Here is a 16331-nt window from a genome sequence, read left to right on the forward strand (position 1 = left end):
CCAAATTATAGGACCACAGGGCATAAAGCACTTGATCAATGAATTCTTGCTCAGTGGTTTTATATGAATTAAGCATTTGATCCTTAGACAATCCCATTGTACAGATGGAGGTACTGGGGCAAGAGAAATTAACCTGCTTAAGGCCACACAGAGAGTAAGTAGAAGAGCTGGGATTCAAATCCCGGCAGCATGGCTGGAGAGTCCATACTCTTTCAAGCACAATGATCTTTTTCTCTGAGGGGTCATAGTAACTCAGAGAAGGAAGGAGCACTGGTCAGGGAACCGGGGGCCTGAACATCATGCTGTCACAATAACCTGCAGTGTGACTTTGAGCAAGCCACTTGAGCCCTCTGATCTGTTTCACTGTCTAAAAAAAGTGAGGAGGTTGGATTAGAAGTGTTCTGTAAGCCCACAATCAGTTCTCTTTGAAAATGAATGAACCTCAACCCATCACACCTCTAGGCAGCTCAGTTTTTCAGTCCAAAAAACCAGAGGAACTAGCTGAATCTGATCTGTGACAAGCTTTTATATGTGGCCTGGATGGGAGAGGCAGACAAGCCGCCGAAGTGTGTTTATAACATCCAGCTACATGGGGCTGTAGCATGTCCCTCAAGGTGCGATAGGAAAGACTTCAGGGAGTTCCCATCATGGCACAGAGGAAACAAATCTAACTAGGAACCAAGAGGTTGCAGGTTCGATCCCTGGCCTCAGTGGGTTAAGAATCCAGCATTGCTACGAGCTGCGGTGTAGGTCGCAGACACGGCTCAGATCTGGCGTGGCTGTAGCTCTGGTGTAGGCCAGCAGCTATAGCTCCAATTCGACCCCTAGCCTGGGAACCTCCATATGCCATGGCTGCAGGCCTAAAAAGCAAGAAAAAAAAAAAGAAAAAAGAAAAAGACTTCAAAACTTGGAAAATCTCATGCAGATAACAACAGCAGGATATAAACAAAAGAAATGAATAACCTGACAGTTTAACAACAGAGAAAAACATGAAAGTATGTACATACTCAGGTAATGTATTCACATGCGTGTTCCATATGTATGTTCTTTTTTTTCTTTTCTTTTTCTGCTGCCCCCGTGGCATAAGAAAATTCCCCAGGCCAGGGATCAAATCTGAGCTGGACCTGCAACTTACGCCAGACCTTCGGCAACACTGGATCCTTAACCCACTGTGCCAGGCCAGGGATCGCATCAGCACCTCCACAGAGACAAGCCAGATTATTACTAACCCACTGTGCCACAGCGGGAACTCCCCATATGCATGTTTTTAAAGGATCATAAACACCTTCAGCCCACTGACCATTTTGATGCAGAAGATGGATAATGGCGGATAATTTTTAACCAACTTACTGTCTGGCTCTCCCCTGCACTGCTGCTATCTATCTCCCTTCATCCATCCAATTATCTGTCTTTCTTTGGTGAAATGAACATTCTCTGGCATATGCTACTAACTTAGACTTTAGACTTAGAAAAACTTTAGACCTAGGAAAACTGATTAACCTCATGATATCCATTGATATCTTCCTGGAAGAAGGGCCAAGGGTTGTTTCAAGCTGCGCAGTAAGGTAAAAGTCATTTCAGAGCCTAGGTAGTGGGCCGCATCCCTGTCTGTATCTTTTCCAGGTCCCCTATCAATTCAAGGCCCCCCTCACCCCACTACAACTGACATTGTGAAAATGCCCATCAACAGATGAACGGATTGAGAAGATGTGGTACGTATACACAATGGAATACTACTTGGTCATAAAAAAGAACAAAAGAGTGCCATTTGCAGCAACATGAATGGAACTAGAGAGTCTCATACTAGGTGAAGTAAGTCAGAAAGAGAAAGAGAAATACCATACGATATCACTTATGTGTGCAATCTAAAATGTGGCACAAATGAACCTATCTTCAGAACAGAAACAGACTCATGGACATGGAGAACAGACTTGTGGTTACCGAAGGGGAGGGAGAGGGAGTGGGAAGGACTGGGAGTTTGGGGTTAGTAGATGTGAACTATTACATTTGGAATGGATGAGCCATGAGATCCTGCTGTATAGCACAGGGAACTATATCCAATCACTTATGATAGAACATGATGGAAGATACTATGGAGAGAAAGAATGGACATACATGTATATCTGGGTCACTTTGCCGTAGAGCAGTGATTGACAGAACATTATAAAAAAACTACAATAAAAATTTTTTTAATTAAAAAAAAGAAAGGCAGCAGGCTGTGTGTGTGAGGAGCTGGGGAGGTAGATTTCTGATGTTTCTCTTCATAACTGCAGTTCTTTAAAAGTCCCTTCTGGGCTTTCTTTTTTTTTTTTTGTCCTTTTGCTATTTCTTTGGGCCGCTTCTGCAGCATATGGAGCTTCCCAGGCTAGGGGTCTAATTGGAGCTGTAGCCGCTGGCCTATGCCAGAGCCACAGCAACGTGGGATCCAAACCTCGTCTGCAACCTACACCACAGTTCACGGCAACGCCGGATCCTTAACCCACTGAGTGAGGCCAGGGATCAAACCCGCAACCTCTTGGTCCCTAGTCGGATTCATTAACCACTGCTCCACGACGGGAACTCCCCTTCTGGGCTTTCTGATGAAGATAGAAAATTGTTCTGTGAACATCACCCAACAAAGTGGTTTGGGGTAACTTGTGCCTTGATTAGTTCTGCAGAGGCCCGCGAATGCACAGATAGGAATGACCCAGCTGCCCAGATGCAGCCTGCACCCAGCTCTCCCAAGGGCTGCTCCTTGGCCCGAATTCCCAGAGGCCTGGCTGCACCTGCTTTCTCCCGCTCTGGGCCTCAGGTGCTCACCTCGCCATTGAGGGCTGCCGGCTCCTGGCTCCTGTCCGAGGTGGGGTGCACCACAGGGAGGGCCGTGGGTTTTATTCCGATGAGCTGCACAGACCCAGAAGATGTGTCAAAGGGATCGGCAGCCGCCTTGCCAGAGTTGTCAAAGAGAACGGCTCCCTCCTCTTCGTCACTCGCTGGCACTAAAGCACAACATAAACACATTGATTTTACGATGCAGGGGAGCTGCTTGGTCGTGGTGGCAGGGGGCAGGGGGTGACTTATGAAAGCTCACAGCCTAAGCACATTACTTTACTCTAAGTGACCTTAGGAACAACAGTGTCTGGTTCTGTGCCAATGGCTTACTGCCGCTCCTTTAAATTTAAGATCTATACGAGTCATTCCTCCCCTGGTTAAAACTCATTCTTTCAAAAGTGTGACAAGACACATTTGAAAAAAAAAAAAAACCACAAAAAACAAAAGGAAATCTGTTCTCTGTATTTGAATCAGAGATGGGAAAAGTGCTGTTTGGCCAAACCTGGTGACTATTCTTTTTTTGTTTGTTTTTTAGGGCCACACCCACGGCATATTTCCCAGGCTAGGGGTCAAAATAGAGCTGCAGATTCTGTCCTATGTCACAGCCACAGCAACACCTGAGCCACATCTGTGACTTACACCACTGCTCATGGCAACGCCAGATCCTTAACCCACTGAGTGAGGCCAGAGATCGAACCCGTAGCCTCGTAGATACTAGTCAGGTTCATTACCACTGAGCCACAATGGGAACTCCCTGGTGACTACTCTTAAACCATAACAAGCAAGAGAATAACATCATTCAGTTTAGTCCCTGCCACCAAAGCTACCCATTTTTGCATCATGTTAAGGTCACAAGTCTGCCCACGGTAATTGCTGCTCAAACTTGTTTTTTCTTTCAAAAGACTACATCTTAAATGACTAGAGTTTCGGTTTCTTTCATTTGTCTAAAACAAAAGAAAGCTTAGAAACAACCCCCCAAGAAATGAATTGAAAGCTACAGACAACTTCCCTAATCAAGGAAGGCGATTTCCACCTATGCTCTTAAATTAATTCTCCTCTGACACAGGATTCTGCTGTGACTGCTGAAGGACAGCAGCCCGCCTTGCGCTTCCATAGCGAGACTGACGGAGGACGTTCCAGGGCCAGCAAGATCTTGCCGGTTTCCTTCTTCTTAAAGCACAATCCCATTAAGTAACGACATGCATGACAGTTTATTGAGCATGGCTCGGCAAGAGATAAATTACGCCTGTTCAAACAACCAAACCAGCAGGCAATTTAGGAGCAAAATAGGTGTTATATAAAATATGAATGTAATGGAAGGTATTCGTCTTTCCTCCTGTCTCAAGAGACTGGGATGTCATTTAAATTATTGAGACCCACATAGCTGCTGTCATTCTGTCACTTAACATAATCACAGAAGATCTGCAAAATTAAGTCGAGTAAAATTGTTATTTTACCATGTGACTGAAATATCTTAAGCGTCTAAACATGGGTTACAATTGGAGCATGTGGGGGTTCTGTGGACTTTTTGTCAACAGCAGGCCACTAAGAAGCCAATGACAGGAAAATTTCTATTCAGATGTCTTACCAAATGCATCTGTCTTTTTAGAGATAGATGCAATGTGCTCGGCAAGTCTTGTTTTCCCACCGTTATCTCCCACCAGACAATGGCTCTAACAGCCAGCCTCCAAGATGGTGCCCAATAATTCTTGCCTCATCCTATGTGACACTCACAGCCACATAGGACTAACCTGTATCACCAATAGGAAACTGCAAAAACGACGATGTATCACTTCCAAGGCTAGGTCATAAAAAACACCGTCCTTTCTACCTTGCTCTCTCTTGGATCACTTTTTACTCTAGGGAAAGTCAGCTGCCATGTTTAAGACACTCATGCAGCCCTATGGAGAGGTCCATGTGGCAAGAAACTGAGACTCCTGCCAATAACTATGTGAATAAACCATCCTGTAAGTGGGTTCTGCAGGTCCAGTCAGGCCATTAGATGACTATAGCCCAGGACAACATCTTGGCTGCAACCTCCTGAGATACTCTGAGCCAGAACCACTCAACGAGGCTACTCCTGAATTCTTGACCCACGGATATTACATAAGGTAATAAATGTAGACTGTTAGCGGAGTTCCCGTCGTGATGCAGTGAGTGGTTAATGAATCCGACTAGGAACCATGAGGCTGCAGGTTCAATCCCTGGCCTTGCTCAGTGGGTTAAGGATCCAGTGTTGCCATGAGCTGTGGTGTAGGTTGAAGACGTGGCTGGGATCCCACACTGCTGTGGCTCTGGCATAGGCCGGTGGCTACAGCTCCGATTCGACCCCTAGCCTGGGAACCTCCATATGCCATGGGAATCGCCCTAGAAAGGGCAAAAAGACAACAAATAAATAAATGTAGACTGTTATTTTTGGTTGCTAGGTGTTGGGGTAATTTGTTACACAGCAGTGCGTAACTAATACACTTCCTAAACAACCCCTCCTCCAAGCTGTCACTCTTTTCCTCCTAACTCTAAAATACATCCTCCAGAGGAAGCCAGGATTCTCTTTTCAAAAGGTAACCAGATCTAAGAACTCCCCTGATTAGAATTTTCTGAGGCTTCATCTGTCCCTCAAAGTCTTTACTGTGGCCTAGAACATCCTGTACCATGTGGTCTGGCCGTCTTGCTGAGCTCATTTCCTGCCTCTCCCCTGAGCCACGCTGCTCCAGTCACAGTGGCCTTCTTGAACACAGCAGGCTTGTCCCCACCTTTGTGGTCTGCATTAGCTATTCCTTCTGCTCAGAATGCTCCTTCTTCAGATCTTTATAAGCCTAGTCCCTCGTTTTTCAAGTTGCAACTTAAAAGAGCCTTTCCTTATCCACCAATTTAAAATAACCCACCTCATTACTCTGTTATATTTTCTCAATCATATGTATCACTCTTGATTTGTTATTTTGACTGAATGGGCTCCCCCCACCCCGCCACTAGAATATAAGCTCCATTCTTGCTCATCCTTCAAAAGACTGATGCCTTTGCCTTTAGCAACGTCTCACATGCAGTTGGCTTTCAATAAGGATTTGTTTTTTGGTTTTGGCCACACCCCTATTGACATTCTCAGGCCAGGGGTTGAAACCAAACCAAAGCTTCGACCTACACCACAGCTACAGCACTGCCAGTTCCTTAACCCACTGGCCATAGTGGGAACTCCAGGATTTTTTGACTAAATGAATGAATGAAGGAACGACTAAAATTTCCTGACTTGGAAAAGGAGATGTCGTCAGTACCTGCAGAAAAGTAAACACGTCAAAGTTAAAGTCATGCTGTCGTGAAATTGTTCAGAAGTTGAAGAGATGATTCGTAGCATTTTTATTGCTTCTAGGTTGTGACATCCCATGGACAGGCCAAAGAGGGAGCATAACTTATAAGTGAACAGGAACAGGAACCCTGGAAATTGTACACACTACAGCTCTTTTCCATTTTCATGCTCAAAAAAGCCATATTAAGATTTATACAATAGTTCCTCTAGGTTTCTTCAAGAGAAAAATAGTTACTCTCCTCCCCAAGAAGAGTGCATGGAAAAAATACGTTAAAAGGCATTGCATTAAATATGAATACATTAAATATTCATATTTGTTACGTCAGTACAGCAGGCTCATGGGAGTATTTAAAGCATGATTTGTCCCTAAAGAAAAAAGCATGGACTAAAGAAAAAAGCCACAGTGAAACGGAGGAAACGTCCTAGCATATCATCACATCATCACAGGAAATGCCACTAAGCATCCACCTCGGATCTGTTTCTGTCTTATTTGCACTGCTGGTTCGAACTTGAGTAAATCAAACTGGAAAGGGAGATTTCATTTCTTCATGTTTGCATTGGCACGGGCATCTCCCATTTGAGGCAGAAAATGCTCTTAAACAAAACATGTATTTCTTTAGGGACGATCTTTATTAAAGCTTAAGGACAAATAATCTACTGCTAGACTCATTGCCCTCTGGTGTTTCTTACCAAATAATAAGCAAGGTAAAAAACGAACGAACACCGAAATTGCTTTTGAGCTAATATCTCTGATAAACCCTCAAGGGCCCCTGCTAAGAAAGCCGTGATTCATCCTGCAAGCTTTCTTGTCCCACCTACCCCACGACGACATCTAGGAGGCAAGGTCTGATTCGAGTCTGAACACTGGCTGTGAAACCTTAGGGTCTTAAAAGAAGGGGCACCCTTAAGGGTTTACGGAGGTTCTTTCTTCTAAATGACTGAAGGTATGAATACAGACACTATGTTCGCCCCTTGAACTCATTTTTAACTCTTTCCTGGAAAACACTCTTCCTTAAGGTGACATTAGTTTCAGTTTGAAAGTTTAAATATCTATTTAGTTGAGAAAATGCCGGATTGTTTTGCCTTCAACATTCTAGCTCTCACATCTATCTTTCCCACTTATATTTAAACATCCTCTAGAAACAGACTCTAAAACTCCCTGCAGGAGTTCCCGTCGTGGCGCAGTGGTTAACAAATCCGACTGGGAACCATGAGGTTGAGGGTTCGATCCCTGGCCTTGCTCAGTGGGTTAAGGATCCAGCGTTGCCGTGCGCTGTGGTATAAGTTGCAGACACGGCTCAGATCCCGAGTTGCTGTGGCTCTGGTGTAGGCCGGTGGCTACCGCTCCGATTAGACCCCTAGCCTGGGAACTTCCACATGCCACGGGAGTGGCCCTAGAAAAGGCAAAAAGACTAAAATAAAATAAAATAAAACTAAAACTGCCTGCAGCTATAGAACTAATGAGGTCTTTGAGTTAGAAGGATCCCCCCTCCCCACAGCCATGTTGCTAATGGGATAGAATCTTTTCCTTTTAAAATTCTTATTTTCACAAAAAAATAGAAAATTAGAAGCTACAGGGGCAACAAACCTAGTGGAAAACAAGAACAGTTTTAGAATGACAGCCTGATACACACATATTCCTTAATTGACCTCAGGAACCTAACCTCTAGAAGGATACTGAGCCATAAACCATCATCTGATTATTCCATACCAAGAGAAGAATCTCTCCTCAGAGGCTACATTCACAGCAGCAAGTCCTTTTTGCAAGCTGACCATGTGATGGAAACACACTTTTTAGTTTTTCCACAATTCTGTTCAACGTTATTTCCTTCCTTCTGTTCACCATCTAATCCAATAAAATATGCTTTTAATGTTTTCAGTGAGTTCTAACCTATGACAGGATAAAGTGGAGCCCTGTGCTAAAAAGGACAAGGGCAGGTACCACTGAAGGTCCATCCTAGAATTCTGATGTGCTTCAGCATCTGTTGAATTTTACAGTAAACGCATCGGTCCTCTCATTGTATTTGAACATTTCAAAGTGAACTCTCACTGAATGGGAACCTGCGGTCAAAGACAAGCAACCCACTCTGAACATTTACTGGGTTTACTTTGGGGGGGAAAAAAAAAAAAGCAATGAAATGCTGTAAACTTGGAAAAAGGATGAAAACAGATGAAAACCTCAACCTGGTACAGCAATTGCATTTTATTCATGCAGCCAGCTGTTGCTATTTTGGAACCTGATATTTAAATAATCAAAGTGACCTAAACAGAACAAGGAGGCAGGCAAAGAGGGTGGAAAAACAGGAATGGGAAGGTCAGCGGGAACATGTGGAACGAGGCAGCGTCTCATCAGCCCGGCGGGGAGCACTGGGGTCTGAAACTGGTCCTGCCCCTCCTCTTCTACACATTAAATGCTGGGGAGGGGGAAAGGCATCATCCTGTACATGGGTATTTACTGACAGAGGAGGGTGTGCATTGCACAGTTTGAAGCAAAGGGCATAAAACGGTATTGCATTGATCCCACTGTACAAAATAAAACAAAGCAATACAACAACAAAGATACACGTGTGTCATCATAGGCACAGTAAAAAGGCCTAAGAGAGCCATCCACTGAGTTATTCAAGGTCATTTGAGGACTGGGGTGATGGGCATCTGGGGGAAGGCGGACTTTGCCTTGACTTTATGCACTTTCAGGAAGAATATAAAGGAAGGAGGGAAGGGGTGGGGTGGGGGAGGGAGCAGGAGAGCATTTGGGTTAGAGGCAGTGGCAGTCACCACTGGTTTAAACAGCCTTCCCCTATGGCTTCACTGTCCACTGTCTCTGGGTTGCCTCATTCCCTCTGCCCACCTCTCTGAGCTTCTCACTTGCTCAGAGTTGCCAAGTTCATGTCTCCCTTTATAAGCCAGGGCTCCTGGGGGCCCCAGGAGCTGGCATGGCAGAGCGCCGATGGGCGAGATTTCTGGTGGTCCCAGGTGGGGTGATGTTCCAGGAAAACCCTTCGTGTCACAGCCTGATTCTGGTGTGGAAAGCACAGTCTCTGTGTTACAGGGCATGCGGGGACGGGGGATTCAGGGGAAGAAAAAATCGAAGCATCGACTTGGGAGGACGCTTTAAACAAATGCTTTTGTATAACGACTGGAAATGGCAACAGCGACCACATGTTTCCCTGCAGAAGACAAAATCCATTGTGTCATTCTTTCTTTTTGGTCAGAAAAAAGAAAGAAGGGACATTCGAAAACAAAAGCATTTTCTGGCACTTGTTTCAAGAGAGAGTCCCTGAACCACACTTCCCTGTAAAAGGGAAGCATAGCTGACCCAAGGGCCAGACTGACTGCCTTTTCACCTGGCATTTCTGTAGGATTCCACCCACAGCCCTTTGAGAGCCAAAAGGAATTTTCCCCTGAACTGAGCGGCAGCACCGGTTACTTGAATCTGGGCTTCAGTGAGCCAGCATCACACAGGAGGACCAAGGAGAGATGAGGCTCAGGACAAAAGTGCGATCAGGAGGAGGGAGGCAGCAATGACGTAGGACAGATGCCATCTATAGATGGTGCCACAGCATAAGAAGGCAGCTGCGATGACTTGTAAATAAGCCCCCGCATTAATCCTTTACTGGAAGGGGAGAGATCTGCATGTGAGAGAAACTCAATGGTTATGTCTCCCTGGAGAAAAAAGACAGAAGCACAGGCTGATTTTTATGATGACAGATTTATTACTGTCTTATTTTTTCCTGGGGGAGGTGGACTGGTATTATCTGGATTCATTGGCACAGATGAGCCCCTGAAACTTATCAAGAGAGTCAGGGCAGAAAATGAGGGGAATCTCCAAAACAAGCAGCATTTCAGAAACCTGCCGCCCTAGAAATCAAGGCAATTCAGCTCCAAATTAGAAAAACCTCTAAGCAAACATCAGTTCCTCTGCATAGGGTTTTTCTAAAGCCCTGCACGATTCCATAAGAACAGAGGGCAGAGGGAGTGAAACCATAATTCAGAGAAGGACAGAAGATGACACCCCAAGAGACAGGTAAGAAACTCCTGGCCTTTGTGGGACTCGGCAGAGAGAAGCATGGGGGGTGGTTTAAGGCACACGGGTGTGCGAGTGTGTGGGGGATGGGCTCGGGGGTGGCACTTGGCAGGGAAGGCATCTCACCGTTTCTCTTCCGTGCCTCCTCCTTTGTCACTTTCTGCTGGGCCATTACATTCTGGGGCGAGCGCCTCCCGGAGCTGGGCTTCCCTGATTCGTTGCTGATGACAGAGCCATTCTCACTGGGCGACCTGCTGGAGGTAACCATAGCAACAGGGAGATGGTAAGTTTCAACTAGAGCATCCTCCTCCCAAGGTTATTTTATTTGCACCGTTGATGTCTATAGCCTTGCATTCCGGTTTCACCCACAGAGAAGACATGATACAGGAAAAAAGAAAAAAACAAACCCAATACCACAGCCTGAGGTAAGCAGCTGGCTGCTCTGAAGTGCATTTACCAGTCAGTGCTTCGCTCTGCACAGAAGTTCAATGAGCAGAGCCTTCCGAATCCATCTCTTTCCCATTAAGCCCCAGTGACTACCGAAACAGTGGCCATAGCGTTTGTAAGCGTGCCCTCTTTTTAAAACACAGCATTTTGGATAGTACTGCAGAGTGTTTGATTCACATGGCGTCTTGAGGGGCATGCATAAAACTCGGCTCTTTTTGGCTGGTCTCTTTATAGAATATGCCTTGAGTCCTAAAGATTAAGTCACTCTACTGAGTTCTTCACTCTGTCTCTCATGAGCGTGCATGAATGCATGTACACACCCTTACACACACATACACACACACTCTTTTAACTATGTTAACTGGTAACCACTTACATTTGAATCTATCAATTTGAACTCTTCATTCCCTCAGGAAATACTGTATGTGCATCTACTCTGTGCCTGCATTTGTGCCAGGTATATAAGTATATATAGAGAGATATAAAGACACCACCCATCTTCTCCTAAAGCTCCCCACCACAAGCACCTACTATGTGCCAAGGACTGTGCTGAATGCTTTCAAGCTGTTGATACATGCTTATGACAACCCACTGATGTGGTGACTGTCACTCCTGTTAGTAAGTGAGGAACGTGGAGTTTAGGAGGTGAGGCGGTTTTGTCCGGGGCAGAGCTGGGAGGTGGCGATTCAGCCCTGAAGGCCAGGGCTCCCCCTGCCAGGTAGGGGCTTTCACTATAGGCCAGAGTCCCTCCTCTAGGCCATTCTCTGGTCTTCTGGAACCTGTGGGCAAAGGGGCTCTTGGGAACCCCTGCTGAGACCTGTGTTCCTCCAGTCATACCAGCCTGTGGGTGGGCTGAGCATAAAGGCCCCTTGCCTTCCCGTCTGTGGGAGACAATCAGAAGGCAGCTATCAGAGGCTCACCAAACCCCTTGTTCATCTGTTGTCCAATGTCCAAATTCAGAACCTACTGGCATCCAGCCCCTACACAGGAAAATTGACTGGAATAAAATGCAGCTCTTGACTCATAAGTAAGTAGCTTCTTAAGTGGAAGCTATGGATACTCTTCTTCGCCCTTCTGTCCCTCTCTCATCTTCTGGGAACTTGGGATTCTCAGTCCTCGCCCCACGAGCATTCTGCAGAGCACACTGGGGCCAAGGCATCCTTGAGTCTGCATCCGAGAGTCTGAGAAGTGTTGTTTACTATTTATTCTCTTTCTTTGCATCTTCCTACAGCACATGAGCACATCAAAGGCTCCATCAGTCCTGTCTTAAATAGACTCATGTCTTTCTGTTTAATACAGCACTTCCCAGTTTATTTGGCTATAATCTCTTCCACCATAAAAGTAATACAAAGACTGCAGTTCAAGAAAATATGGATGTGGCGTTAATGATCTGATCACTGAGTGCTGGGTGTGCAAACACACACACACACACACACACAGAAGACACACGCCTCTGGATTGTTTTTTGGGGTTTTTTTTTGTCTTGTCTTTTTAGGGCCGCACCCACAGCATATAGAGGTTCCCAGGCTAGGGGTCCAATCAGAACTGTAGCTGCCAACCTATGCCAGAGCCACAGCAACACCAGATACGAGCTGAGTCTGCGACCTACACCACAGATCACGGCAACACCAGATCCTTAACCCACTGAGCGAGGCCAGGGATCGAACCTGCAACCTCATGGTTCCTAGTTGGATTCGTTTCTACCGCGCCACGACGGGAACTCTGCCTCTGGATTGTTTTCGGGCTCTCACAGTTAAAGGCCCCTACTTGTCCAACTGGCTTCAGTGGGACAAAGAGTCTTTCGCTGACGTCCAGAAGGAAAGGCAAGGGAAAGGCTCCTTGCAACCTACTTTACATGCACAAAATATTTAATGGTTTGGGAGCATCTGCATCCCTTTCTTTCATTTGATCTTAAAATAATTTTCTGGCTAGTCCTCTCATTCCGAGGAAAGTTGTGAAGGAGCACATTTCCGGAGGGTCAGAAAGCCCAACTCTGCTTCATTCTTTGCATCAGCTTATAGACTTGGGTTTACACGGAGCTGTCAACTCAGAACTTCTGGTCAAAAAACAGAGAATGAGGTGTGTGTGTGTATGCGTGTCCACTCATGACAGTAATGAAAATGTTTTTTGAAAGTGTCACCTGAGAGGTTGCAGTGTAAGGCCATTGACCTCTGAGTCCACATTCTGAGGATACAGGTATATACAGACCTTGGAAGAACAATTTTGCTAAATAGTCATGAGCAGTGGGCACTGAAGTACCCATCACAAATAGCTGTCCCTATGAGGTAGATTCTCCATCCTTTTTTTTCTCTTTTTTTCTTCTTTTTAGGGTCATACCTGTGGCATATGAAGTTCCCAGGTTAGGGGTCACATCAGAGCTACAGCTGCCGGCCTATGCTACAATCACAACAATACCAAATTGGAGCCGCATCCTACACCACAGCTCACAGCAACACCGGACCCTTAACCCAAGGAGTGAGACCAGGGCTTGAACCCTTATTCTCATGGATACTAGTTGGGTTTGTGACCCACAGAGCCACAACAGGAATTTCCTAGATTCTCCACCCCTGCCCATTAATCCCAGTTATGGACCAACAAAATAGCATCACCAAGAGCCTACATAAGGAGAAAGACCTGCAACACCTGTTTAGTTGACTGCAAGTAGCTGCACCTTCCATTTTCCTTTGGTTTTAAAACAATTTTTTAAAAAACGGAGAGATCTGAATGACCACCAAATCATTGTTTCCCTTATTTTTCACCTGCAAAACTTTTTGGACCATCCCCCAGACCCATTCTGAGAGGTCACACAGGGCTAGTCTAGCAGGAATGAGGAAACTGATGCGGCAAGTTGGGGAGGCCAGAACATAGATGTATGATGCGTTTGCTCTTGGATTTGGCCTCTTAAAATCTTCCCAAATGATCAGATACTCCAGGGGTCACCTGAACATGAACGGGGGCGGGGCGGTTCTCCCACAGCTCTGGCAATGGATATAGCCAGTCCTTAGTAAACCTGTATGTCTATGGTCCATTCGTGAAGCAAATGGAGAAATCATTCAACAGGGTAGACAATGTTTTCTTTATTTGTTTCATAAGTTAATATTTCTTTTTTTTTCTTCTTTGTTTTGTTTTGTTTTGCTTTTTGGGGCCACATCCATGGCATATGGAGGTTCCCAGGCTAGGGGTCGAATCAGAGCTACAGCTGCTGGCCTACGCCGCAGCCACAGCAATGCTGGATCTGAGCCATGTCTTTGACCTACACCACAGCTCATGGCAACACCGGATCCTTAACCCACTGAGTGAGGCCAGGGATCAAACCTGCAACCTCATGGTTCCTAGTCAGATTTGTTTCCGATGTGCCATAACGGGAACTCTGTAGGTTAATATTTAATAAAAATCTGAGGTTAGGTATTTGAATTTGATTAGCAAGAGCAGAGTCTTTGCAAATTCAAGAGAAAAAGCTTGTTCTAAAACATTTTTTTAAAAAAAGAAATCTTCGCACAATTTAAACAACTCAATTAGAAGGGGTTGAAAATTTTCTATTCTTCCTGTCAGTACAGTTATGTGAATATCCTAATTTCAGTCATTCTATTTATTTCTTTTCAGTGTCCTCTAAATAAGTGATAAATAAGTTGTTAATATGCCTTCATTGTACTTGGCAAAGATTGTAATGGGAATAATTACTATAGATAATACTACTTGCCAGTCAGCTCAAATCATCCATTGTTTCTCTGTATTTCAACTCTCCAGGGTGGGGTGGACCGCTGGAGTTAAGGTCCCTGTGTGTTCATACCTCCTTGTAACCAAGCTTAGGGTAGTCCCTCCCATACTGACTGTGGACTTGACTGTGTGTTTTGCTTTGACCAACAGGACAGTACCAAACCTGATACAAGCAGAGACTTGAGGCTTGTTTAGAGCTTGTTTTCTAGCAGCCCTTGAAACCCTGTAACCGCCTTGTGAGAAAGCTGAGGTCAGCCTGCTGGAGGACTCAGACCACATGTCCAGAAGCCCTAGTTACCTGGTCACCCCAGATGAGGCTCTCATCAACAAGCCAGCCCAGCAGACCTACCACCTGACTACCGATCCATGAGTGAGCCCAAGCTTGGCTCGAACTAGAAGAACCCATGAGCTGAGCTCAGTCTGCACTGCTGACCCACCCAAAATCATGAGCTAAAGAAATGGTTGTTGTTTTAAGCTACTGAGCTTTCGAGTGGTTTGTTATGGGCCAACAGATAGCCAATCCACATGCCCTCAACATTCTTCCCCGCACAAAATGAAATCCAACTCTGTTTCTGTGCACCTCTTTCTTAAGGACCAAGAGCTCCTGGAGAAAAGCATAGGGCCTTGCTACTTTGCTGCAACACAAAAATTGTAAATTTGATAATAAACCATCTTTCCCTTCTCTTGGCTTCTCGGATTCCACGCTAGCTTTGTTCTCCTCGTGCCTTTCTTACTGATGTTTTTCAGAGTCTTTGGCTGATCTGTCTTCATTATCTGGACCTCTACTCATTGCAATGTCCCAGGGTTCAGTTCTTGGATCTCAACCCACACTCTGCCAGGTGTCCATCTAGTCTCATGGCTTTCTATAAGTGAACACTGACAGCGCCTACATTTTTATTTCTACTCTGGACCTCTCCTCTGAACTCCAGATTCATATGGTAACTGAGTTCTCAACATCTCCATTCCCATGTCTTGTGAGCATCTCAAAGTTAACATGCCCACATCCAAACTCTTGACCCAAACTTCTCCTCCAGTCTGTCCTAGCACAATAAATGGCAAATCCATCCCTGTCTATTTCCATACCCTTATAACAACCCATCAGCAAATCCTGTCATCTCGTCCTTCAAAACATCTGCAGAATGCAATCATCTCCCACACCTCCATGCCCCAGACCACACCACCATCTCCCACCTGGATTCCTTCAATAGCCTCCTAATGGGTCTCTCTGCTTCTACTCTGCTTCTCTCCATCTCTATTGCCACGCAGCAGCCAGAGTGAGACTTTAACGCTCTAAGTCACATCCCATCTCTGTTCCTCTCAACACCCTCCAAGGACGTCTGACCTTGATTCACAATAAAATCCCAAGGCCTGACTCTGGTCTATAAAGCCTGACATGATCAGCCTCTGGTAACTTCTCTGACTCATCTGTTACCACGTCCTTACTAATTCACAGCAGCCTCTTTGGCCTTTATTCTTTAAGTAAGTCAAGAAATTCCCTCTTCTGGGCTTTGCACATATTGTTCCATCTGCTTGGAACAGATAATCTCAAGGCTTAAGCATCATTTCGATCAGGTCTTTCTCAAATGTCACCTGATCAGAGACCTTCCCTGACTTCCGCTAAAACAATCACCCCTCTCCACCTCTCCATTCCTTTTCGCTTTTCTTCTTCCTACTTCTCACCGCCTGACCTGCTCTATTTGTTTCTCTATATGATCATTGTCTATCTCTTCCCACCAAATAAGCACCACGGGAGTAGGAACTCTGTCTTGTTTGCTGCAGTGTCCCTAGTGCCTGGTAAATAGCAAACAGGCACTAAATATCTGTTAGGCAAAGGGAGGGAAGGAGGCAGAGAGAGTGTGGCTTTTCCAACCTCCATGCTCGGTCCCAGGGAAGAGAGAAAGGGGTGGGAACAGGAATTCCTGAAGAATTTCAGGGGGCTTACTGTTGCCTAGAGAATAAAGGTCGAACCCCTTAGTCTGACAGTTAAGACCCTCCACGGTCTTAATCTATCTTCTGGTTTCATCCTTCATT

At 45.4% G+C, this 16331-nt stretch overlaps 1 protein-coding gene across 13 annotated transcripts in view; it reads right to left on the bottom strand.

Moving 5' to 3' along the window:
* KIAA1549L (KIAA1549 like) overlaps positions 1-16331 on the bottom strand; it is a 297338-nt gene that overhangs the window by 63552 nt on the left and 217455 nt on the right. For 8 of the 13 annotated variants that reach the window (XM_085011461.1, XM_085011455.1, XM_085011452.1 and 5 more), the window contains exons 13-14: positions 10263-10390; positions 2800-2978 (exon numbers count right to left, since the gene is read on the bottom strand). In XM_085011461.1, coding sequence (XP_084867587.1) covers positions 2800-2978; positions 10263-10390 — 307 coding nt within the window. The remainder of the gene's footprint in view (positions 1-2799; positions 2979-10262; positions 10391-16331) is intronic. The other 5 variants (XM_085011462.1, XM_085011456.1, XM_085011453.1 and 2 more) reach the window with 1 other exon arrangement.

Source organism: Sus scrofa, chromosome 2 (genome assembly GCF_054392235.1).
Source record: "Sus scrofa isolate SSC_HxYL_T2T_F1_AM1 chromosome 2, Sscrofa_HxYL_maternal_Yorkshire_Landrace_v2.0, whole genome shotgun sequence".
In the NCBI taxonomy this organism is placed as follows: Eukaryota; Metazoa; Chordata; class Mammalia; order Artiodactyla; family Suidae; genus Sus; species Sus scrofa.